This window comes from Mesocricetus auratus, unplaced genomic scaffold, assembly GCF_017639785.1.
Source record: "Mesocricetus auratus isolate SY011 unplaced genomic scaffold, BCM_Maur_2.0 Super-Scaffold_100691, whole genome shotgun sequence".
NCBI lineage: Eukaryota > Metazoa > Chordata > Mammalia > Rodentia > Cricetidae > Mesocricetus > Mesocricetus auratus.
The window spans coordinates 13440236-13465455 of NW_024429267.1; the positions used below are offsets into that span (position 1 = coordinate 13440236).

General features: G+C 37.9%; 1 protein-coding gene across 5 annotated transcripts in view; it reads right to left on the reverse strand.

The window, feature by feature from the left end:
- Unc13c (unc-13 homolog C) overlaps positions 1–25220 on the reverse strand; it is a 449289-nt gene that overhangs the window by 327424 nt on the left and 96645 nt on the right. For all 5 annotated transcript variants that reach the window (XM_005073734.3, XM_040739669.1, XM_040739671.1 and 2 more), the window contains exon 3: positions 333–355. In XM_005073734.3, coding sequence (XP_005073791.1) covers positions 333–355 — 23 coding nt within the window. The remainder of the gene's footprint in view (positions 1–332; positions 356–25220) is intronic.

The following is a 25220-nucleotide window of genomic DNA, read 5'->3' on the forward strand; positions in this document are numbered from 1 at the left end:
CTGTTGCCCTTAAAATTGATAGGTTGCAGGGGAGACCATGAATCAGCCAGGAAATTCTGGACTTGCCCAGACTTGAGAACAGATGCCATGTTTGACCATAGCAGACCCCCGGGTGGGTGAATATAAGCTAAATAAGCGCAGCTGGCAAGGTGTAACCCCTTCATAAATGCGACACACTGGGGGACACTTAAAGGACAAAGAATGGAAAGCCAGGAAGGCATGCATTTTCCACAACTCAGCAGAGAAACCAAAACAAGGCTAACAGGTCACAAACAAACAGGTACAAAAGACAAGATCCGTCGGGAGGGAAGAAAAAAAGTATGATTAAAAACCTTTTCATCCACAGAGTTGCTATCTGGAAGAGAATCGGGAGAAGAAGGGATAAATGTTAGATGGAATTTTCCAGAAACTATTGAACATACACATGAATAGAGTCATTGAAGCTCTTAAAAACTATAAAGGAACCACTCCAGGGCTGAACCCCAAGGGAACGAGGGATCATTGAATCTAATAATGTAACTAGCGAGAACTCTGACAGAAAACATAAGATGCAACAGGGTGAATTCTAGATATAACAAAGGGAAATGTGCCTTATAAAGAGGGTAACTGAAGAATCAGAGGTCCACCTCTACTTTTAAATACAAATGAACCTCAGTAGGAGAAAGTCCCCAAAGTCACCAGCTTAACAACCATTGCTCCTGATGACAGTCTGAAATATGTTCATTTTTTTCACTCATTAAGTAGAGATTGATTTCTATAACTAAATATTTTACCTAGATTTTATAGCACCCAGGACTGTCTTTATATATAAAATAAAATTAAATATTTTAATAAGTAACAAAATATAAAGCTTATTTTGGCATAAACATTTTTTAGAAACTGCATAAAATATAGTCAGTAAAGTTAAGTATTATTTAAAAAGAATAACACATCCTATCCAAAGTGATTTTAATCATGGGATGACTAATGTAATGTGACACATCAATTGATCACACATCTATTAGTCAGACAATTTGCACAGGACTTTAATAAGAACTAAAGATTACTTGCTAAAAGTTCCTAATAATCCTTAGAAACCACTTTAAAGTAGTATTGGACTGTGTCTTGCTTTAAGCTTAATGTTACTAAAATTATTTATTTATGATGGATATATTAGCCCAACTCCATCATCAAGCACAGAACAAACGTCCTTGCTATCATTTTAGCTTATCTGGCCAATGGATATCAAAATATGTAAATAGATAAATAACATGTATGCTAGAAATTGAGGTACAAAATTGTTATCATTCTTCTGGATTTATAATGTTATAGCTGCCCGACAAAGTAAAATAAAATCATTGAGAAAATGCAAGAATTAATAAAAGAAAAAAGAAATCTACTATCTAGTGAATAAATAAATAAAATAAAGAATAATTACCTAGATAATACCTATAGTTGGCTTTGAAAAACAAGTTAAAAGATGAGATTTAAATATTCGATGTTTTGAATGAATGATTTATACTGTATGCTCCCATTGATATCTGTCTTCCATGTCAACTATCCAATGGAATGAGTCACTTTCCAAGGTCATCACTACTATGCTGCTGTTAATATGGTCCATTCACTGTTCATTCATTTGTTCATGCAACACACATTTACTATTAATGGACCCTTTTGTTCTTTTTGATACCTTTCTTATCTTTCTATTACATCCCCACTTCATAAAACCTTTTAAAGTGTAGATGTGATCAGTCATCCCCCCATTGGCCTGCTCTCTCTCTCTCTCTCTCTCTCTCTCTCTCTCTCTCTCTCTCACACACACACACACACACACACTTTCACAACCCATCAGTGATACTCAGTCTACCAGTGACAGTTCCGTTCCAAGTTACTGAAGTTTTCTGACTTTTGTCTTCTACAAGCTAATATTCAGACATAAAGGACACAAGTCCCATCCCACGTCATAGTCTTTCAAACCTTTGCTTCCTCCTTCCTCAAACCTCCACACTCTCTCCTCATACAGATAACAGCTTTCTGTTCTTCCAAATTTGTCTGAAGTAAACTCTGAATTCTTGAAACTTTTCACTCACCCAGAGTAAAATTACAGGCATTTGAGAGCCTTCTGATATGGGTTATGGGAACCACATTCTGGTCCCTCTGTTAGAGCAACAAATGCTTTTAATTGTTGGGCCATCTCTCTAGTCCCCATCTTTGACTTTGTGAAATGAAAATTCAGGTCATCTCTGAAATATTAAATATGTATCAAACTTGAAAAATTATGATCATGGAAAAGTAACAGGTGAGAAGATAAATGAGACACCAATAAACCAATATAACCAGATATGGAAGAATTAATGACTAAGAAGGAACTCATTTTCATAAGAGGAATCATGAGCAGGTGAATAGTATTCAACAATACAGTATGTATCTATAATATTTACTTTATCTTTACACATATTCCACAAAGTTCATGTGCATTACAGAATTAAATATAAGACAATTAAAGGAAGAAAAATTAGATACAAAGAAAAATTAGATATTAAAAACAGAGATAAGACAATTCACAAATTAAAATGCAACAATGATAATTAAGTGTGAAAATTATCCAGTTTATTAAAACTATGCCTAATGATGATTACAAATTAACATGACATAGAATAAAGATTAATTTTAATAATGTTAAAATTAATTTCCAAGGATATTGAGAATACCATCAGTCAGACAGTAGCATGCTTAATTGATGAGAGTGAAAATTGCAATAAAATTATGGTTAACTTTTTGTCAATCTGTTAGTGATGTTTGAACAGGCTACTCCATTTTGGGATATTAATGCTAAGGAAATATTTGATGAGGATGATCCAAATACTTCTTTGAACTTCTGAACACAAAGACTTTGGGGTATGGCTAAACTGTTTCATAGCAGGTATGCTTTATTAATGCAGAGAAGAGTCCTAATCTTATTCTTATAAAAAAGAAGAATGTGGGAACACAGACACTCACAGACATAGCATCATGAAAACAAGTGTAGAGTAATGGTGGCACATCTTAAGAAATGATTAGAACCTCTGAGAGGCAGAGGGTCCCTCTGCAAGCATCTGCAGAGGTGTAGGTTCCTGTCAGCATCTTGACCTCAGGCTGCCAGTCTGCAGAGCTTGGAGACAATCAATATTGGATATTTTAGACCGTTTTCATTTGTGGTACTATGAGATGATAGATATTGGTAAGTCATACATTTTAAATACTAAAACATAACTTGTGTAGAGATCAAGTAATCAACTTTTACTTACAAGCAATAGGGAAAGTATACATGATGGAGTATCAAGGCATGGGTTGAAAATTATGCTCTATGATATAGATGAAAAATATAGCCATTAATATCACTCCACTTAAGTAGTGTATAAAATGTAGGAAATGTTTATGGCATGTAAAGCAACAGAGTAAATCACGCTGACAAAGTAGTAACCATATTAAAGAAAAAGTTATACACAGAGAGACTCTGAAGAAACCTCACAAGAAAAATAATCAATTAGGGTAGAATATGTTTTCTGTTCTTTTTGTACATTCTGTGCTGCATTAATTTGATAATGATACTACAGCACACTGTAAAGTATCATACTATCCCACCCAAGGAACGCATAGTATCCTTGAGCATACATAGAATGTTTTTGAAAAACAAATATTAATAAATTTAAGGTTGAAGTTTTGATCACAATTCATGAAATTAGAGATCAGTGACAGGAAGAACTTTAAAGAATTCACAAATCTATGGAAACTAAATAACATCTTCCTGAGTAACTGGTGGGTCAATGAATAAATCATATAGAAATCTTTAAACATCTCAAGACAAATACAGTAGATACAGAATGTAGAGAAAACCCTAGAAGAACCATTTATAGGGATAAATGACCATGTTAAGATAAAAGAAAAACATGCAATGGCCTAATTTTACATTTTAAAGAAGCAGAAAATAAAACTATCAGAAAAATGTTAATACTAAAAGATAGAGTAGGAAAATTAATCAAAAACTAGAAAGAAGATAGGAAAATTATGCAAAACTTAGAGTTGTAGTTTTGAAAATATGAGTGAAACTGAGAGAACAGAAGCACAAATTATAACATAAGAGTTAAATAAATATGAGGAAAACAAAAGGTTATGTACCTTCAGAAGAACATAATAGCTCTCTACAACCAGGTCACAAGGCATCTATATAGATAAAATATGCAATATTTTATTTAAAATGTTTATAGAAATATCAATGAGATTAAATAAAACAAGATGAGCAATTTAATGAAATTAAAGTGATAATGCCATATGAAAAAGAAATCAGTCAAGAGATATTTTTGAAAAGGAATCACAGAGAAACTTAGAAACAAGGTGTTCAGTGAATATACACTGTGTGTGTGTGTGTGTGTGTGTGTGTGTGTGTGTTCATGTATGTGGGTATTCAAAAGCATCAATACCAAACTGGATAAAGAGAAAAGAGAATATCCAAATTAGAAGGTGGCTCTTTGGAAACACAATAGACAAAATAAAAAGCTGAAGACATAAAGAATAGAATATCTAAGAACTTTGAGGCTGGACCAAATGGAGAAATATCTACTTCTTTGACTACCTAAAAAGAAGAAAAACAATATTTAGGGAATATAAGATACTTAATGTAATTAAACAAATGCAGACATTTACCCTGATCTTAGGAAGATATAGATATCCATGTACAATAGGATGATAAGACCTATGAATCTTGGCTAGAAAAAATGTCCACCATGGAATCTTACACTCTTCAAACTGGCAGAGGCAGAAGAGAAAGGAAGACTTCTAAAATTGACAAGAGAAGAAGACTCCAAAGTCCCTTTAAGGGTTTCTGCAGTAGACTACTACACATGTATTATTGGAAGAGAATGGATGAAAACCCTGATTCCCGAATCAAATGAACTACAACCCAAGGACACTACATGGAACAAGAAGATGCTTTAAATATAACCCACACATGGGGTTCCACAAGAGGGATTCATGAACACTGCAGTTTTAGAGAAGTACACCAGGGATGAATGGCTGAACCAATTCATGAATAAAACAGAGTACAAGATCAGCATACAAAATTCATTACTTTTCTACATAACACATGGTAACTTGAAATTTGCTGAGAAAACAGGAAATTCATCCATTACAATAGTTACAAAAATATAGTGCATTAAATAATAAATACAACCAACAAAACTTACAAAACACTCAGCAGCAAGAGAGAAAAAAACAACAAAGAGTAGAAAGAGCTCCCATGTTCAGGGACTAGAAGAATTAAAATTGAAATGTCTATATGTGATCTGTAGATTCACTATAACAAAGCAATTTTATCAGTTCCAATCTTCATATAACTAGAACAATGAAAAGATACAGAGGACTTGTAGTATCCAAGCTAATTTTGACAAAGAAAATCAAAGCTGGGAGTCTCAAAGTGCCTGATTTCAAAGCATAAGGGCCAGAAACAAATGTGTGTTTCTACAGCTGATTGACTCCCAGACAATCTTCTGGGAACATACATTACAATTTAGACTGACAGTCTCTTCAAGAAATGTTGCTGGGAAACATAGATTCCCAGAGTTGACAACACTGAACTTGACTCCTTTCCTTTTCCTTCTGTAAAAAACTCAAGACTCATCAGAAACCTAAGTAAGAATCAAAATTTGAAACCACTAGAGGACACCATGAGAGAAATGTTTCAAGACATTTGTACAAGTAATGACTTTCTGGTAGGACCCCAGAAGCACAGGCAACAAAAATATTTAAAAAAATAAGTTTCCCTAAACAACTGGAAAACCAAAAGCAAATCAAAGCCATAGTAATAAACTATTTTTTAAACTTTTTCTTTAGTGTGATAAAAATGTGATTATTAGAATATTACTTCAATGAGTCTTTCTCTGTCCCACCAGCTCCCAAATAATGTCAGACTTCTTATTAGTTATGAAAACTTGGCTATAGCTTATGATTCTCCTAACTATCTCTCATAACTTAAATTACCCCATATTTTATTAATCTGTGTTCTATTGAGTGGCTTTTCACCTCTATCCCATTTTGTGTGTCTGACTCTTTCTTTGCCTGGCTGGCTTCTCCACCTCTCTTCTTCCCAGAGTCCTCTCTGTGTCTAGAAGTCCTGCCTATTATCTCCCGCCTAGCTATGGGTTACTTGGCTCTTTTCTAAACCAATCAGAAGGCGCCTTGGCAAAGACACATCTTCACAGTGTACAAAAACATTATTTCACAACATCCTACAGCATATCATGTATGAAATACTACACTTGAAATCATGAGCAACACAACTATTCTGTTATAATTTCTAAAATGTAAAAATTGACTATGTTCTAAACCTTTTACTTAAGTAATAAGATTAGGGAAAAAAGTAGTAGATAAAGATGAGGAAAATCACACAGTTTTGCTCAAAGACTAGTGAAATTTGGAAGTAATTGCTAAATAATGCCAGCTATGTGAGAAGTCAAAAATAATTAAGATATTAAAATGAGCAATAATTTTTATTATAGTAATTTTTGTAAGAGCAACATAAAAGCTTAATATTATGCCTATATTTTATTTATTTTTATCATTAAACTGTGGTTGTGTCTGTCTGTGTATGTGTGTGTATATGTGTGTTTGTGTGTGTGTACACATATGTAGTGCAAGTATGTGAGGAGAGGGATACATGTGGAGGCTACAGGTTGACAAAGAACATCTGTAATCATTCTCTACCTTATGTTTGTTTGTTGTTACTTTTTATTTTATATCTATGAGTGTTTTGCCTGAATATGTGCAAGTACACCATATGCATGCAGTGCCTACAGAGACCAGAAGAGGGCAGTGGATCCCTTGGAACTAGAGTTTCACACAGTTAGAACTGTGTGGGAACTGAATCCGGGTCCTCTTAAGGGCAACCAGGTCTCTTAACCACTGAGCCATCTCTATGGTCCCAATCTGCCTCATATTTTAAGATAGGGTCTCTCACTGAACCCGAAACTTATGGATTTGCTAGACTAGATGACCACTGAACTCTCCTGTCTCTGTCCCCCACTGTTAAGATTATTGTCATTTGTCATCACTCTGAGCTTCTCTGTGGGTGCTGAGGATCTGAACTGAGGTCCCCATGTGTGGGTTATCAGCATAGAATCATGCAGAACATGCATGTAGTAGGGCTGGTGTAACCAGCTCTCCACATGGAAAGGATTAAATATCAGATTTCATTCTCAGAACATGCACATAAAAACATCTGTGGCATATCAAATTATAAGCATGAATAAAACTTACAAAAAGTGTGTGTGTGTGTGTGTGTGTGTGTGTGTGTGTGTGTGTGTGAACACATCATCTGGCTAGGTGTAAAGCCCAGATGTTAAAGACAGGTGTTTTCCTCTATCACTGCATGCACCCTGGCCACAACCCCTGGAGCAAAAAGACAACCATAGCCTCTGTAAATCAAAGATTAAAAAAAATAAAGCTAGAGTTTCGCATTGTGTGCATGTGAGTGCCATGCCTGCAGAGCTCACAAGAGGATGTTGGGTTCCTGGAGCTGGAGTAACATGTAGTTATGAGTTGCCTGGTATGCGTGCTTGAAACAAACCTAGGTACTCTGCAAAAACAGTGTGTGATCTTAAACACTGAGCTATCTCTCTAGCCCTTCAAAGATGGTTTTTAAACACTGCCTCTGAATAGCCTGGATTCTTGCTTTCACTTGTAAGTAAGAACAGTATTCTCTTTCATAATTAACCATTCACAGTGAAGTACAACACTCCTTTATTTCCTAAACGAATACTCTCCCCCAAAATCCTTCATTATACAAAACTTCCCCTCTTGTGATGACCGAAACCTCTCTCATCAATGACTCATGCGTTATGGAAAAGTATTGGAGCCAAACAACATGAAAGTGTTCAGCAACCACTTACTAGAAACATGTTATTTCGGAACAGTAAGTCACTGAGAAATTATGTTGCACAGGGGTTTTCCAGCTGTGCTGAGGCATTAGAGAGGGTGGAGCAGGGCTGGCTGCTGGGGTACTGCTTCCGCCATGCCTTTCACGGTTTCTAATAAGACTTAATGTCTCTCTTTAAAAGGAGGATGTAATCGTTGGGCTTAGGTAGTAAGGTGAAGTTAGTTATTTGAATAGACAGGCCTCATGAGTCTTCTATATTTAACTCATTTAATGTTTATGGAATTCCCAGAACTGTGGGGGTTGATAATTTCTGTTATCCATTTCTTTCAGCTGCAAGAACAGAACGATGTGCCTCCCGGTATTGAGACAGAAGTGAAAGAAAATATCCAATTTGTCAACAGGACAATTCTCATGTTAAATCACAAGGTGGAGAAGGTAGTCTCTGCTTTTTGAAAAATGTTAGCATTGTACCTTGTGCTGGTTAGAAGAATAAAACTCCCCATGAATTGGCAGGGATGACAGTCAGGCTGTTTAACCTGAGCTGCCATGTTCTGAATGGGCAGTGTGCTTGGAGAAATGGATCGGGTGTATGAATCTTTGGAAGGCTATCATTTATCTGTCTGCACTTGGAGAAGGAATTACCAAGCTCCACATCTATCCTGCTGTGGTCAGCCTGCTGATCTTTGATGGGGTTGGGGGTATGCTTCTGTTCAAGCAGTGAGGGCACAAAGGGAGGGATTTTATTGGACCCCTTAGCTGGTGAGGAAGAGAAATCAGACAACTTTTATTCCTACTGTTTGTTCTGGCTTGATGATCTGGAAAACTAATAACCATTAATTGTTACAAAAGGCAACTAGAGCAATAATGTCCACAGAGCATAAGATACATTTTTCTTATGGAGCGGAAACCTCTTTTTAATCAATTTGAAAGCAACTACCAGAAAAAGCTTTGTTTTTTTCCCCTATAATATTTTCATGACATCTTCTAGACACAAACAGAAATCTTACTTATAAGTGTATGCATTAAAAACAAAACTCAATTTTATATTCACATCCTGTTCTACTCCATGAATTCCACCATAGCCTTTCTCTTGCTTCTTTCTGGTCTAGCATCTTTGAAAAAATCTATCTTCCAAAGTATTTCTTAGGCAAGGCAAGGGATTGTCTATTAAATATACTTGTAACCATACTTGAGATGATACTTTGTTTTCTAAAATATTTTAAAATTCATTTATTTATTTGGGAAGGAAGTTGGCATGAACAATCAATAACACATATATACACATCAGAGGACAATTTGTAGGAATTTATTTTCTTCTTTTACCATGATGATCCTGGGGATAGGACTCAGGTATTAGACTTGACAGCAAGATGGCATCCCTGGATGGAATTTTAATCCCTCTTCTTTCTGACTAAGTGCGACAGTAGAAAAGTCTATTTGAAAGTCTATTCTAGGAGGTGAGAGACCCACATGCATTAAACCCTATCCCACAATGGAGAGTGCACCTTATTTTTAGTCATTTCCCCTCTTATTAAGGAGAACTTTATGTACAGTTTGTGAGGGGCACATTTTTCTGGATGGAGGAATTATTTAAATTAAAAAATATGGTTTGGGGTCTTAGGAAGATGACTAAGTTGATAAAATGTTAGCCACAGAAACAACAGGACCTGAGTCTAGATCCCCACTTCCCAAGTGCTGGAGAAGCAAAGACAGGAGGATCCCTGGCACTCTGTGGGCAGTCAGTCTAGATGAACTGGTGTCAGCTTACCCAAGAAACCCTGTCTTAAAAACATAAGATGGAGAACAATTGATAAAGACACCCAGTGTCAATTTCTAACCCCCATGCCCATCACATGTATCTACATACCTACACATCTTATGTTTATGAACCCACATATGCATGAATATGCACACACACACACACAGTACATATAAATATCTGTGTGATCTAGGTATCTCAGTGTTTTGTGCGTGTGTGCCTGCGTGTGTGTGTGTGTGTGTGATTTATAAAAAGTTAAATTATGATTTTACAGAGCAGTTGCACAGTATGTTTTAGTTTTAGAAAACATGAGCTCAACAACTACAGATAAAACCATCTGTGACTCTAAGGCAGAAATATCTTTCAATGCGGGAAGAGCCAGGGATGGAGGAAGTGATGGTGGGTAGATCTTCCCTTTTGGTGGGTATGAAATACAGCATCCCATAGTAGGTGAAAGGTGTAGGAGCTTATGTCCAGTTTCCAGACATTAACTCCTTTCACTCCATCAGAAACCACAAACTGTTGGGTGTAGTGGTGCACACCTTGAATCCCATCACCCAGGAGGCAGAGGCAGTCAGCCTTGTCTATATGTTGAATTCCAATCTGCTACAGCTACACAGTAAGGCATCATCCCAGATAGAGGGAAGAGAAGCAACTCTCTTTCTCTTCTGAGGGTATGCAAAGAAGCCACCCTCACATGGAACAGCCACAGAGAAGGCTCTGCCTCTGAGTGTGCTGAGGAGCAGTTCTGTCTGGTGAGCAGCCCAAGCCTGTCGCCTTCCCATGAGCAGTTCCTCACTGTCATTGCTCAACCAACAATGGAGAGAAATTCATCTGGCTTTTTAATCCCAACAACAGAGTAAGTCTGGAGTAAATATTTCACATGACAAAATAGGGCAATTCTCTTATTCTTATCTGGCCCTACAGAGAAATCTATATGCTACAGTTTTTAAAAGTTAAAGGACATTGCTGTGATTTGAGGATTGGATTCAAACCTACTACAACAGCATGAATTTTAAGGGAATTATTATTTTCTTATATTGTGATGATTTTGTGAAGTATTATTTAGCAAAATGTATGTTATTTCAGAAAGAATACTGTACCATGTCATTACCTCCAAATAGTTGCTAGAGTTCCACACACAGGCATTTCTTGCAAACAAAATAAAGGCCAGTTAGTCCTTATATATATATATTTAACCCATTTAGAATTTCTTTTCTGCTTTCGTTTCTCTCCATTTTATACACCTTGGACTCAAGGTCATAGGGTTATTTCTCCCTCCAAAGTATTGTGTTGGTATTTTATATATCACGGTCTCCAAGTCACAAATATCAGCTAAGACCAGTTTCAGGAGCATTTAGAACAAATGATTATAATCTCAATCCTCTCAAAATCCAAAACTAACCTTTCAGTGGGAATTTTCATTCCAAAGGGTGTTTCTTTGTATAAAATTCTAGGATGAAAATAAATGGACCTGGAGGGATGATCTCATTCATTCTTGTTTTTCTTAAGTATCTAGTAAAACCATCCCAAGGTAATGGCCAGGAAGGCTAGCTCATATCAGAGCGTGAGCTGACTCAATCTGCCTGCACTGTCATCTATCACACTAATTCCCCTTGAACTAATAGCCAAGTCCTCATTCTAGGGGAAGCCACAGCACCAGAGCCAGTAGAGTTCCTGCTCTCAGCTGGTTCCAAGGTTGCATCATAAATTGTAAAGCCTGTGTCATTTTCTGTCTCCTCTAGGCTCTGGTTCCTTGATGGATGAGAAGTAATCTGCCATCTTTCTTTTACACACTGCATGCTAATTTCTGCCTCACATCTATTTGTGTCTATTAGCAACACAGGAAGATAAATCAAGTGTGTACAAGACCCAGTTAAGGCACTGGCTTAGAGCAATGTATATGGATGTGTGAGAGAAGACATTCAAACTAAAAAATATAAGTCTTAATTGTTAATGACTTTACAATAATTACTTTAGTTTCTCTTCAAATTACCAGAGATCAAACATAGAACCTTATACAGGATCGGGAAGAATTTAGCCACTGAGCTACATCCTTTGGTATACCCTTTCCCCCTCTCTTATGGTCCTTATTTTGCAGCTGTATTCTACTGGGTTATTGATGTATTAATATGTAAAGTATAGGCACAACTGTAATATGTATTAAGACTAAAAATAAAATAACACTATTGAAACTGTTAAGAGGCTGGCTTAACGGATGAGAGCCCTTATTGCTCTTGCAGAGGACCTGAATTCAGCTCCCAGTACCCATGGTGGGCAGCTCACAACTTACAACTCCAGCTCCAGGGGACCTGACAACTTCCTTCTGGACTCTGTGGACACTCATTTGACATATAGTTGCACAGGCATACTCACATTAAAAATGCTTACAAAACGTTGTCATTTTCTTTTAATGACAATTAAATTGGGGGTTGCTAATAAAGCATTTGTCATTTTTCTAATATTGCCTTTCCATTAACAAATTTAATCTCAGGATTGTCAAATAATGCTTACTGGATATTAACTGTGGAAGAAACTAATCTGTAAAATTTATGTTTTCTGGAATTTAGTTCCACATTTAAACAGCTTTAGTTATGATGATCAGGAGACACACAAGATAGGAAATTCCCACACTAGCTAGTAGCTTTTAAAGCAGACTTCAGTCTTTTTGGAAAAAAAAATACTTATTTTTAGTGCACTGGTGTTTTGCCTACATGCATATCTGCGTGAGGGTGTTAAATTCTGGAGTTACAGATGGTTGTGAGCTCCATGTGGGTACTGGGAATTGAACCCAGGTCCCCTGGAAGAGCAGCCAGTGATATTAACTTCTGAGCCATCTCTTCAGTCCCAGACTTAAGTCTCCAAACAAAGAAGCAGACTTTCATTGTTTTGCCTGACCACCAATGAATTGCTGACACTCCTCTTTTGGGGGGGGTGTTTAACTGTTACCACAGGCTATCTGCCCTTATCCTACTGACTGATTTGTTGTTTGGGTCAGTTTAAGCCTAGTGTTCTAGGATCTATGAAATGACTTTGAGGAGTAGAGGGTAAGGAAAGAGATAAGTGAAGAAAGGGATCCGATGAAGAAGGCATTAAAAATGACACGGGAAGCATGTGTAAAGAGTTAATGTAGTGCACAGCATTTTAGGAAACTTCATTCAAGAATCACTTCCAAACGGCCAACTTTCTTGATGTTTTTGTTTGTTTGTTTGTTTGTTTGTTTTTTAAGATTTGGAAGAAGTAATTGTCACAAGGGTATCCTGAGTTCTTGCTTTTATCTTTATTCTCCTCAAGACGACTTGAAAATCAGTAATGATAGATGTTTTACAAGAAAGAAATTTATGTACTCTGATGATCCAAATGCCAACCTCCAGAGCCTTCTCTACACATAGTACTCCCTGCATCTATACACAGGAGCCCCAGAGTTCTGGGAAGTCTTTCCCATCCTTAAATAAAGGCAGACATGCCCACAGTAGCAACTGTGGTTCTAACACTTGCCTGATGAGTCACAGTATCTAGCTAGACTGTCATCCTGACAAACAGGTTTGCCGAGGCTCATTTCAGTACCAGCCCTGATGATGGTTCTGACACATGTGTCAAGGCAATCACCGCCCTCCAAAGTCTAAGTAAAGAGCTAACCAGCAGGTGAGCCATAGGCATCTGAAATCCAATAATTTCATTCTCCTCCTACTCTATTCACTTTGCTGAATATGTCTGTGGTTCCCACACACTTCAATAAAAAGCCATTAAACTCTTCCTGTTGTTGTTTCTTTTATCATATTTCTTACAATTATTGCATTTGCTTCTTTAAGTGATCTGGTTAAAAATTCCCTGACAGTCACAGCCTCCACCTGTTGCCTCTATCACTACCAGGAATGTTGACCTCTACGGTGATTTGAAACGTCTTGGGCATTTGAACACCTGGTTCCAAGTAGGGGAGGGTTAGGTGGCACAGAATTGCTATAGGGCATATATCACTTGGTCCTGGCTTCACATGCCACTTCCAGTCTCTCTTTCTCTGTCTCTGTCTGTCTGTCTCTGTCTCTTTCTCTCTGTCTGTCTCTGTCTGTCTCTGTCTCTGTCTCTCTGTCTCTCTCTGCATCTTCTTGTGGTGCATGATGGGAGCTCACAGCTTCCTGCTGTAGTTGTCATGCCTGTCACCTGCTGCTATTCTGTACTCACCACCATGGAGTCTGACTGAGTGGAACTGTAAGATCAAATAAGTTCTTCTATAAGTTGTCTTGGTCATGGTGTTTTAGTTCAGTAACTGAAATGCAGCTTTTAATACAGCCTATGTTTATGCTTAATTCTCCAGGACGTCAGATGCACCATGTGAATTGTTAAATGCAATGAATTGGATATATTTTTTTCTCTGTTTTGTGATATCAGCAATATACCAAAAGATTAAAACATATAAAAATAATCCATCAAAATGAAGTATGCAATAGAAAAAAGTCAATAGAGGGCAGTTACTGTAAAAAGAAACACATTTATTCTTATCACAGGAGCCCTGGCATCCAGTCTCCATGCTGGTTACCAGGGGCAAGTATTGTGGACACAATACAGGCAAGAAAAGGAAAGCAACAAGAAGAGCACCCATCTAAAATACCGTTTTGACTCCTCTGTATCATTTACTCCAGTTATTGTTAAGCCATTCCAACTTCAGGAAAGAGCCTGAGTAGATTTTTATTCTCATGAAGGATTGAACTTGAGAAGATATGGATGCAAACCCCAGAGAAAAACATAGAAAATGAGATAAAGGCAGTAAATTTAAATCCTGTGTGTGTGAACTGATGACTTAACAGTCTCCTAGTCCCTGCTTCTAGAACTACAGGGAAGGTGTGGTTCTGTGGAATCAGGTAGGAGAATGTGTCTTTTCTTCTAGACACAGAAAAGATGCTTGGAGACAAGACAGCCTGATGAATACATTCACACACACACACACACACACACACACACACACACACACACACACACACACACATCCCACAGCATAGCAATTTTGGCTTGTCTCTTAACTGTCAATCCACCAGTAATTAACATCATCAAATACACAGAGTTTCCAGTACTCTTTCCAGTGCCTCCAGCTTATATATAAACCAAGAGACAAGGATTGCAAGACTATGGGGACCCAGAGCCAAGGTGGCAGGGGAATATAACCAAGCCACAGAAGACTGTCAAAAGGCAACAGGAAGTTGAATGAAAATGAACTATAACTGTAACTCATGTGGATTAGGAATCTTATCATCCCAGAAACACGAGTGAGATACTACAAAATAAATCCTAAATTAGAAATAACTTCAGAATATTAAAATCTAGTAACTGATATAAAGCTACACAGATATCATAAAAATCACTTCCAAGTCAGACAAAATCAAAAAATAAGTGAATAAAATGTTGGAAAATGGTGAATTGGAAGTTGGAGGCTAATTCTCAAAGACTAACCTCAAGTTGGTAGAAATCCAGGAAAGAGCAGAGAAATGTATAGAGAAACATATTACCTTTCAAAAATAATTATTATTGCTATCTAACATATCTGCTATTTGGATAAATGTTCACTTATCTTGGTACCTCAATAAAAGCAATAAAGTTGATTTTTAAGCTAATTTTCAAAAAGATATCAGAGACCAAATAATGTCAAACTACAAGTTTTCTCCAAGAAGAGGGCTGGGGCAATACTTTAGTGGTAAATTGTGTGGTGTGAAAGTATGAATACTTGAGTTTGGATCCCCAGCACTGGCATAAAAGTTAAACATGGCAGCATATGACTAAAACTTTAGAGCTGGGAGAGAGGAGACAGGAGGAGCCATGGAGTTCACTCGGCAGACCAGCCTTATCAAATTTGGTAACTCCAGTTTCAGCGAAATGCTCAGTCTCAAAAAATATGGTTGATTACAATTGGGGATAGAGACACTTGACACTGACCTCTGGCATCTGTGTTCACACACCTGTGTGTGCTCACTGCCAGTGTACATGCATACATCAGCACAAACATGTAAACATGATCACACACGTTTTAAAAACGATATTCTCTAAGGAAAAAGAGACATTACAATGTAAACCTCACAAAGATTTTTCATAAAGTTACTAACCTCCGATAGGAAAACTCAACAGACAGAACCTAGGGACCATACTGGGACAGCGAAAGGGCTGAACAGTTTCCAGTTAGTGACAGAATGACAAATGATACAGGGGCAGCAAGTGTCCAGAGCAATGACCTCTGGACAACATGGGCAGTGTGCAGCCTCCAAGGACTCTGAAGTGATAACTTAAAGTTCTACGTGCTTGGAAAATAATGAGACTGTTCTGATAAGTCTAATGGTGCATGTAGGAAATAATTATCAGAGGCACGGAAATTAAGCAAGGGAAGGAACAAGGCAATCAATAACACCAGGAAAACAAAAATACCCCCAAGTAAGGACATTTACTGAAAGAACCCTGTTGGCTTGCTATAACTATATTGCTGTAGGCATATCCATAGGCACCATAAATTAACAAGAAGCAGCCCAATAAAAGGGTGAAATATAGAACAGTGGGATGCTTGAACGGAAGCAGGTGCTGAAGAATAAAAACTAATACACAGGTTGACGAGAGGGTACAGGTGTCCACTGTCAAAGCTGATGAGCTGAGTTAGAGCCCCAGAATACACGAGGTAGAAGTAAGAACTAACTGCTTTGATTTCCACACTCATACTGTGACACATAGACCTGCCGCCCCTCTCAAATAAATGTAAATATGTGGGGGCCCATAGAAATGGCAAAGTGGTTAAGAATACCTATTGCTCTTTGAGAGCACTAAGGTTTGATACCTAGTACCCTAATGCAGGCTTACATCCATATGCAGTTCCTGTTCTGGGGATTCTAACATGCTTTTCCAGCCTCCTCAGCAATGCACCTATGTAGACCACGTACATGCAAACAACACACACACACACACACACGCACACACACACACACAAATATTTAAGAATTAATATATGGAGATTAAAATTGAGAGTTAAAGATGGGTGGTTTGAATACATTGTTTTTAAAAGATTTCCTTAAACTTTCATTTTGTTTATAAGTGAGTCCGTGTGTGGATATATACATGTAAGTGTAGGTGTCATCAGAGGCCAGAAGAGGACATGGGTGCCCCTGGAACTGGAGTGAAAGAGGTTGCAAGCAATCCAACATATCTTATGTTCCCCATAACTTGCTTCCTGTGAATCTGAATTTCAACCCCGTGGTGATTTCCTCCTTGCTAAGAGACTGCTGTGTATACTCCAGTTACTTTCAGGCTTTGCTCATATTGTGTGGGTCAGGTGGTCATTTTATAACGTGCCCTTTGTAGTTTGCTTCCTGGTTGTGACTTATTCTGAATGGAAAATCCATGACAGATTTCCAAAATCTTAAATCTCTTTGTCTTTCCATGGAAAAGGGTATGAGAACCTGTGTATGCCCTGGCCTTCCAACCTTATTGATGTTGCTGTCAATCAGAATGAGTCTTCCATGTGGCACCCATGAGTCCTGAGGTCTTGCCTCTCTTGGTCCCTGTGGAGACAGGATGTTGAGGCACTTGCCTAACTCTGCTGGTTTCCTGCTGAGTCTGTGCTTGCTTCTAAATGTGTCTGATCATGCCTGGGATAAATAAGCACACATCTCACATCATTCTATCTGTTCTCTGTGAAGTTGCAGGCTGGACTTGATCTATTAGAGAAAGGAGCAGTTATCACTTGTTGACATTTCATGTCAGTGAGATTATTCTGGAGTGGGCAGGAAGATTTGGAAGTTTTTCTTCTAATTATAATTAAGCATTTGAAAGCTCAGTAACCTGAAATTGTTAAAAAAAAAAGAAAGAAAGAAGACAGCTAGTAAAAATTCAGTAGCAGGCATTACATGTGATGTTTGGATCTACTATCTCTAATTTTCATTAAGACTTTGAAGGAATTATCCACATGATACCAGCAATAAAACTGAATTCTCCAGATCCTATAACTGTCTAGTTTTAAAGTTGGGATTCAACCAAAGGCATGTTTCATCCCAAAATTTATCTTAAAATTTGACTGAATCTAAAAAAAAATTCATTTGAATTTATTAGGCCAATATCACTGTTGCTTAATAAGCAGTCAACTCATTTGTAATCAAAACATTTTCTAATACTCTGAAAAGCGTTTGGAACAGCATCCTAAAGTTATCTTTACTAAGAGGGAAGGAATTAAAGTTCCATTAAACACCTATGACATACCAGATAGTGTGCTATTTCATATTTATCATATATTCTTCTCAAAACTTCTAAGCATTATATTACTATCCTTACAGAAAAGAAAACTCAAAACTCAAACCAATAAGATAGTAGGAGTCAGAGGGGTTAAGGACACCACAAGAAAACTCACAGAATCAAGTAACCTGGGCTCACTGGGGCTCACACAGCCTGAACCAACAAGCCTGAGCCTGTGTGGGACTGACCTAGGCACTCTGCATGTATGTTACAGTTGTGTAGCTTGGTCCTTTTGTGGGACCTCTGACAATTGGGAACAGAGACTCTCTCTGTCTCTTTTACTGATTTTTGGAACCCTACTCCTCATAATGGTCTTCTTGCCCAGCCTAAATACATGAGGAGGTGTTTAGTATTAATGCAACTTGATATGCCATGTTTTGTTGATAGTTAGGGGAAGCCTCCTTTTCCTAAATAGAAACGGAAGGGGAGTGAATTGAGGGTGGGAACAGAGTGGGGGTGGAGGAAGGGACTGGGAGGAGAAAAGGGAGGAGAAACTGTGGCTGAGATGTAAAATAAATAAGTTTATTTTCAAAGAAATAAAAAAGATTTCCCATTTATTAATAAGTTGTCAGGTCTAAGTGTGAAGTCAATGTTGGCAAGTGCCAAGTCAGAGAGTTTTTAGAGATGTACAAACATAACTGTGGCATAGAGCAAGCTTGGAGGATGCTAAGAAGGAAACAGTCCTGGGTGTACGATCCATCAATAAGAACATTTGTCACTTAAATGACAATGAAGCCCTTAAGGTCTTGGTTAAGCCTAATTTCCTAATGGAAATGGTGGTTTTTAGTCACCTGATTTTTCAATTCACATCCCACACCTTGGGTATTTCTACTTAGTAAACATGAAAGTTCCCAATCCAGATTCCATATTGACCTCATTAAAGAGACCAAAATCATAATGTCTTGAATCTTACAAAAATTAATGAAATGATGAAGGATTTTATTATACAAAAATGTATCTTCAACCTCCCCCTCCCATCCAAGGTTCAGGAAACATTGGGGCAGAGGGTATGGAATGACTATAAAAGTCAGGTGACCAGGATGCTAGCTGTGTCTTCTATATAGATATCAAGGAAGCTGCACCCATGAAACATTTTTTATATAAATTTCATTTGAATTAGAAACAATCTTATTTTGCATATCAATCCCAGTTCCCTCTCCCTCCCATCTTCCCATGAAATCTTAACAACATGGTTTCTCTAATGGTTTCAGTCAAAAACGTCCCCCATCTGCTCTGGCATTTGAACACTTGGTCCCCAGTTGGTAGACTGGGGAGCTTTAGGAGTAGAGGCTTGTTGGAGGAATCATGTCACTGGAGGGGACTTTGAAAATCTTCCATTCAAGACATTAAGTTATCAGCTTTCTGCTCCTGATGCCACGTCTCCCTACCACAATGGACTCATAACCCTGTATAGTCGTAACCCAAAATAAACCCTTTACATACTGACAATACTAGTTAACATGCCAATATGGACAAGGGGAATCTGACTAGGACCCTCTCCTTGATGTTCTTCTTAGAAACAGAGGTCAGGAGGAAGAAGTAAGAATTAAATAACCCACTACAGGTTGGTTATATAAACACAAACCAAAATACACAGAAGTGGATATCTACTTCAAGAAAGTTGATATTTTTTAAGATGAATTAAAGCACTGACTCCCTTTAAAATAAAATTCTACAGATTTCAGAAGAAAGCTTAGGACCCATTATTGCCTCAAGGTGGGAATTCTTTTCTTTATGAAGTCCCCCAAGTGATATTTCTCAAGAAGAAAGAGAATGCCCTACTCGGTGACACTAGTTGTAAAGGGCTTGATAATCAGAATTCATCCTGAAAGTTTAATAAATTACCATCGGCTATGGGAAGAGTTGATTCAGACTGGAAACAGGAAGAATTTGTACAACTGATAGGGAAGATGCAGAGTCCTCTAGACAAAGAAGAACAGAGATTTGTGAGAGTTCAGAAAAGGTGGTGGGAAAATGACCAGAAATAATTGCAAAAGCTGACCCTCATACTAGCATCTATCAGAAAGTCAGATGTCAGCAAGCTGAAAGAGATGGGTGGGGCACAGCCCACGCCATCACACTGCCATCTGCTGCTTTGGCTGTGTTGTTGCATTTGATAATGGGTAACAATTTGGCCATGTCAAACTTGAGATGTGTACTTCCTGGACAGGGCAATTCCATCTGTGTGTTCCTCTATACTTTGAGGTTCCTCTCCGCATGTTCATTCTCCGCATGCTCACGGCAACATGGATAAGAAGGCTTAGAACAGCAGTATTTTAAATAGGAAAAATCCGTATCGAAATGTGAATTGTCATATAAAGTAATCAACTGGAGGGGCTTGAGATATGGCTCAGTGATTAAAACCACTGGCTGTTCTTGCATAGGACGCAGGTTGTATCCATAGTACTCATATGGCAGCTCACAACCATTTGTGACTCCAGTTGTAGGGGATATGATGCCCTCTTCTGGCCCGCTCAGGTACTGAATGCATGTGGTATACATACATGCATTCAGGTACACACATACACATTAAATTAAATAAATAATTTTAAAACAATAGCCTACTAAAGAGCAAGAGAAATGAATGAATGAGGTGTATGAAGAGCCAGAAAAACAAACCTTGCAGATTATTCTAGGAAATATAAGGTTTACATGTGACATAAACTCACTATGAATGTCAAGCCTTTTTTAATCTATGTTATCAGCAGCCTTATCAAGAAGTATTAATACAGTTTCAGGATGAAGAACTGAGTTAAGAAGAAATGTCAGTCTTATCAGACTGTATGCCAGACACTGCTGGTGTGGTGGTTTGGATAAAAATGGTCTCTACAAGCTCATGCACTCATGTGTGTGAATGCTTAGCCATCAGAGAAGGACTAGGAGGTGTGGCCTTGTTAGAGTATGTGAGCCTGCTGGAGGACATGTGCCACAGGGATGAGCTATGGGGTTTCAAAGGCCAGGGTCAGTGGTGCTCTCTTCCTACAGCATGTGTATCAGGATGTAGAACTCTCAGCTACTTCACTTGCACCATGTCTGCCTGCCCTGATGATGATGGACTAAACCTCTGAGACTGTCAGAAAGTTCTATTAAATGCTTTCTCTTATAAGAGTTACTATGGCCGGGCGTTGGTGGCACACACCTTTAATCCCAGCACTCGGGAGGTAGAGGCAGGTGGATCTCTATGAGTTTGAGGCCAGCCTGGTCTACAGAGTTAGTTCCAGGACAGCCTCCAAACAATACAGAGAAACCCTGTCTCCAAAAAAAAAAAAAAAAGAGTTACTATGGTCATGGTGTCTTTCACCATGTATTCACATCCATAGAATATTAGCTAATACAATTGGGAACTGTCCATATACATTGTAAAAATTCAAAAGAAATATTTAAGAACCACAAGAGGCTGTAAGACAGACAAAAGTGGTTTAATGTAAGGTGTTTGGTTTTTTCTTTATTGCTCCCTCCCCATCTCAGCCCCCCCCCTTTTTTGGACAGGATCCTGCTGTGTATAGCCCATGAGGGCCTGGAACTCGCCATCTTTGCTCCATATTTTCCCACATGCTGGGATTATAGGTATTCTCACCAGCAAGACCAACATAGTATTCTATTTCTTACGGTGGTGGCAGATGCACGGGCAGTCACTACATTGTTCTTTACATTCTGAATTATTCTGTTGTAAATGCATTTGTAATTTTTCTTAAAATGCCATAAATAGGGTACAATAAAAGAGTAAGACAGGCATATTTTTCAGAAAAGAGATGTATGTCTCCAGTCCTGTCCTTAATGCCTTAGTTTAGGTTTACTTTCCTTTTAGCCTATAAAAAGGGAATTATACTATTATACATTCAAATAAGACTGGTTTGAATGTACATTGAAAGGCATAAAATGACTGTACACTGACATGTGTGACATTTTCTTTGAAGAAAAATTTCACCTATGTCAGATGAAAAGTACCTCACTGAAATGGTAAAATTTTGGCTCTCAGATAATGATATCCAGGCCTCTGTCTCTCTGTATCATGGGATCATATGCTTACATATATGAGTGAATCACTAAACATGAGTCATGATGGACCCCAAGAATGGGTTGGGTGTAAAGCAACTAGTTGTAAGAAAAACAGTGTGGAAAGAAGGATTTTATTGCTCTGATTTAGTCATTGAAAAACTAAAATACAATGAACTTCAGTCATGGAGTCCACACTCCTTCCAGAATACCATGGCCAGGAGTAGTCATCTGCTAATGTTAACATGCTTCCAACATAAAACAAGAGTGTATCCACATCCCTTAGTAGATTATGACAGCAGTACCAAGGTAACAGCAGAGTGATACTCTTCTGGTTTCCTGCTGTTTTTTTTCTCATGAGGCCTCAGCCACCAGATTTAGTAACTACCCTAGAATTTCATGTTCCTCATGTGTGAGGGGGAATTGCACAGGCAAGAAGTCACTCTGAGGCATGTAACTTAAACATTTGAAAGGATACAATTTTTAAAAACCGTGTTTCATAGTAAGCAAGTAGGAAATACCAGTAAAAGGTACTTATCATAATTTTTAACTGTTTTCTTGCCTACTCTTCAGAATGGTAAAGGTATTTCTGCATGGAAAGGCCTGCCCTAAGAGTTAGTAGAAAGAGAAGGCAGGGGTTGTGTAAGTTCAGTGTGTGTGTGTGTGTGTGTGTGTGTGTATGTGTGTGTGTGTGTGTCTGTGTCTGTGTCTGTGTGTCTGTGTGTAAGAGAATGAGAGGCTCAGTGTGTGCCAGGGGAAGGACACAGTGTATGTATGTATGTATGTACGTATGTATGTATGTATGTATGTATGTATGTATGTATGTCAGAGGTATGCATACACCTGTGTCAGGGCCAGGGATTCAGTGTTTTCGAAGCAGGGACTCATGGGAAACAAATGTGATATACTTCATGTCTCATCCTTGGTCTCAGGTAATTTCAAATTTTCTTATCTGTGCTTTTGGAAATATGAATAACTTTTTAAAGACGTTTACTCCTATTATTTTTTACTTTATATATTGTGGTGGTCCCTGCAGATGTCAGAAGAGAGTGTCAGATCCTCTGTTCCTGGAGTAACAAGCAGTTGTCAGTTTCTGAATGTGGCTAGTGGAAACCAAAGTTGATTCTTCTCTGAGAGCAGCAAGCACTCTTAAACACAGAGCAATCTCTCCAGCCCCATGAATAAATTTTTATTTATGAAAACACATAGCTGCTTCTGCTTAAAATGTTTATAATTTACATCCATAAATAATGGGGAGATGCATGTCTATTCTGATATAACTTCTTAATCTGGCCGTAAAGCCAAGAGGCAGAGAAATAGCAATAGAGAGGCAGTAAAAGTAGCCATGGCCTATAAATCAGGAGTCAGTTTATATCCTACCCATGCTATTAGCCAGGTAACTAAAAGTCAAAAGCAAAAGGGGAAGAAATAGAAATAAATTAACCAGTTGCCTAAGTATCAGAGTTAGCAAAGAGAGATGTTTATAAGACCATTGAAGATTCCCCATAGAAGGCATCACCCTTCCTGGGGAGCAGAGAGGCGATGGGGTGGGGGGGGCTGTGTGGGAGGCAGGGGACGAGGGGAAGGTGATGGAACTGGAAATGACATGCAAGCTTGTTTCTAATTTAAATAAAAAACAAAATAAAAAGAAAAAATCCAAGATGAGGATTTTTACCTCAAAACAAATGAACAAAAAACATAGAAAATTCTGAAACTTGAAAGTGTCAAAACCTAAAATATATTATGAACAAAGTAATATATTAGGATGTTGATATGAGTTCAGTAAAATTATAGCCTGTAAAATCAAGATAAAGACCAAAGAATACAGCAATGATAAACTAGCTGAAAAACAAATTTAAAAAGCTGCCTTCTACAGCATGAGAGACACAGAGATAAAATATTTAAGAATAAATGGAACTGGAAAATCGTAATACTGGTGAAAGAAATTGTGTAGGACACACACACACACACACACAAATGGAAGCGACCCCTTGTTTGTGGAGAAGTAACACTGTGAAAATGATGACATACTCAAAGCAATCTGTAAATCCAATGGTAAACTTTGGATTAAAATAGAAATAACTTTATTAACAGACATAGAAAATTCAACACTAAAGTTAACATAGACTCACAACTGATAAAAAGTCAAGACAGTACTTGATGTTAGAAAACACTATAAAAGTATAGTAACCAAAAATAGGTGACTGGCATAGAAACAGATGCATAAACCAGTGGATCAAAAAGGAAAACTCAGAGTTAACCCCCATCCTCCAGAAATACAGCCCACTGGTATTTGACAATGATTCCGACATCACACATCAGGCAAATAATTGTCTCTTCTGGCAAAATTGGATATTCATGAGCAAGTGAAACTATATTCCTGCCCTTCTTTGTACATTCAAATCATTCAAAATGGACCAAAGATGTAAACTACAAAAAGTTACTACATGCTAGAGAATATATACCAGAAAACACTTCAAAGACTTTAGTGTAGAAAGAAACTAAAAAAAGTGAAAAAAATGTAAGAGTAGACAAGGGGGAGAACCATTAAGAGACCCCTGAATTACAAGGAAAGTAACAGAACCCAGAGGCTCACTATGAAAGGGGAGGAAATACTTGCCAACTATTCCTTTGGCAATGGATTCATATTCAGTTGAGGTATAACTCAAGCACTGAGCACCACGGAAGACAGGTAATCTAAGTAAAATGGGCCAAAGAACAGAAGAGACCTTTCTCAAAAGAAGACATGCTGAACAGCATCAACTGCATGGGAGAACTATTCAGTTTCCCCAGTCATCCAGAAAGTGCAAATCAAAAGGTGCAATGATATATCAAGTCACAGCAGTTAAAACAGCTGTAAACAGAAGGACAAAAAAAAAATCTGTGGGCAGAAGTTTCTCTTCCCACAACTGTTAAGTTCCAAATAAACACACAAAGGCTTATAGTAATTGTAAACTGTTTGGCTGATGGCTATGGCTTCTTATTGGCTAGCTCTCTCTTAATTAATAACCCATTTCTATTAATCTGTGTATCTCTACATGGTCTTGGCTTACCAATGATGCCCAGACCCCTTGCTTCCTCAGTAGTTACATGGTGTCTCCCCTAGACTCAGTCTCTGCATTCCTCTTCCCAGAATTCTTCTAGTCTGGTAGCCCTGTCTATACTTCCAGCTTGTCCATTGTCCAAAACAGCTTCATTCATCAACCAATAAGAGAAACATATATTCACAGCATACAGAAAGACATCCCCCATCAATAACCGGTGTTGAGCTGCAGGAAAATGAGAACTCTTATATCCTAGTTAGTGTCAGTGGGAGTGCAC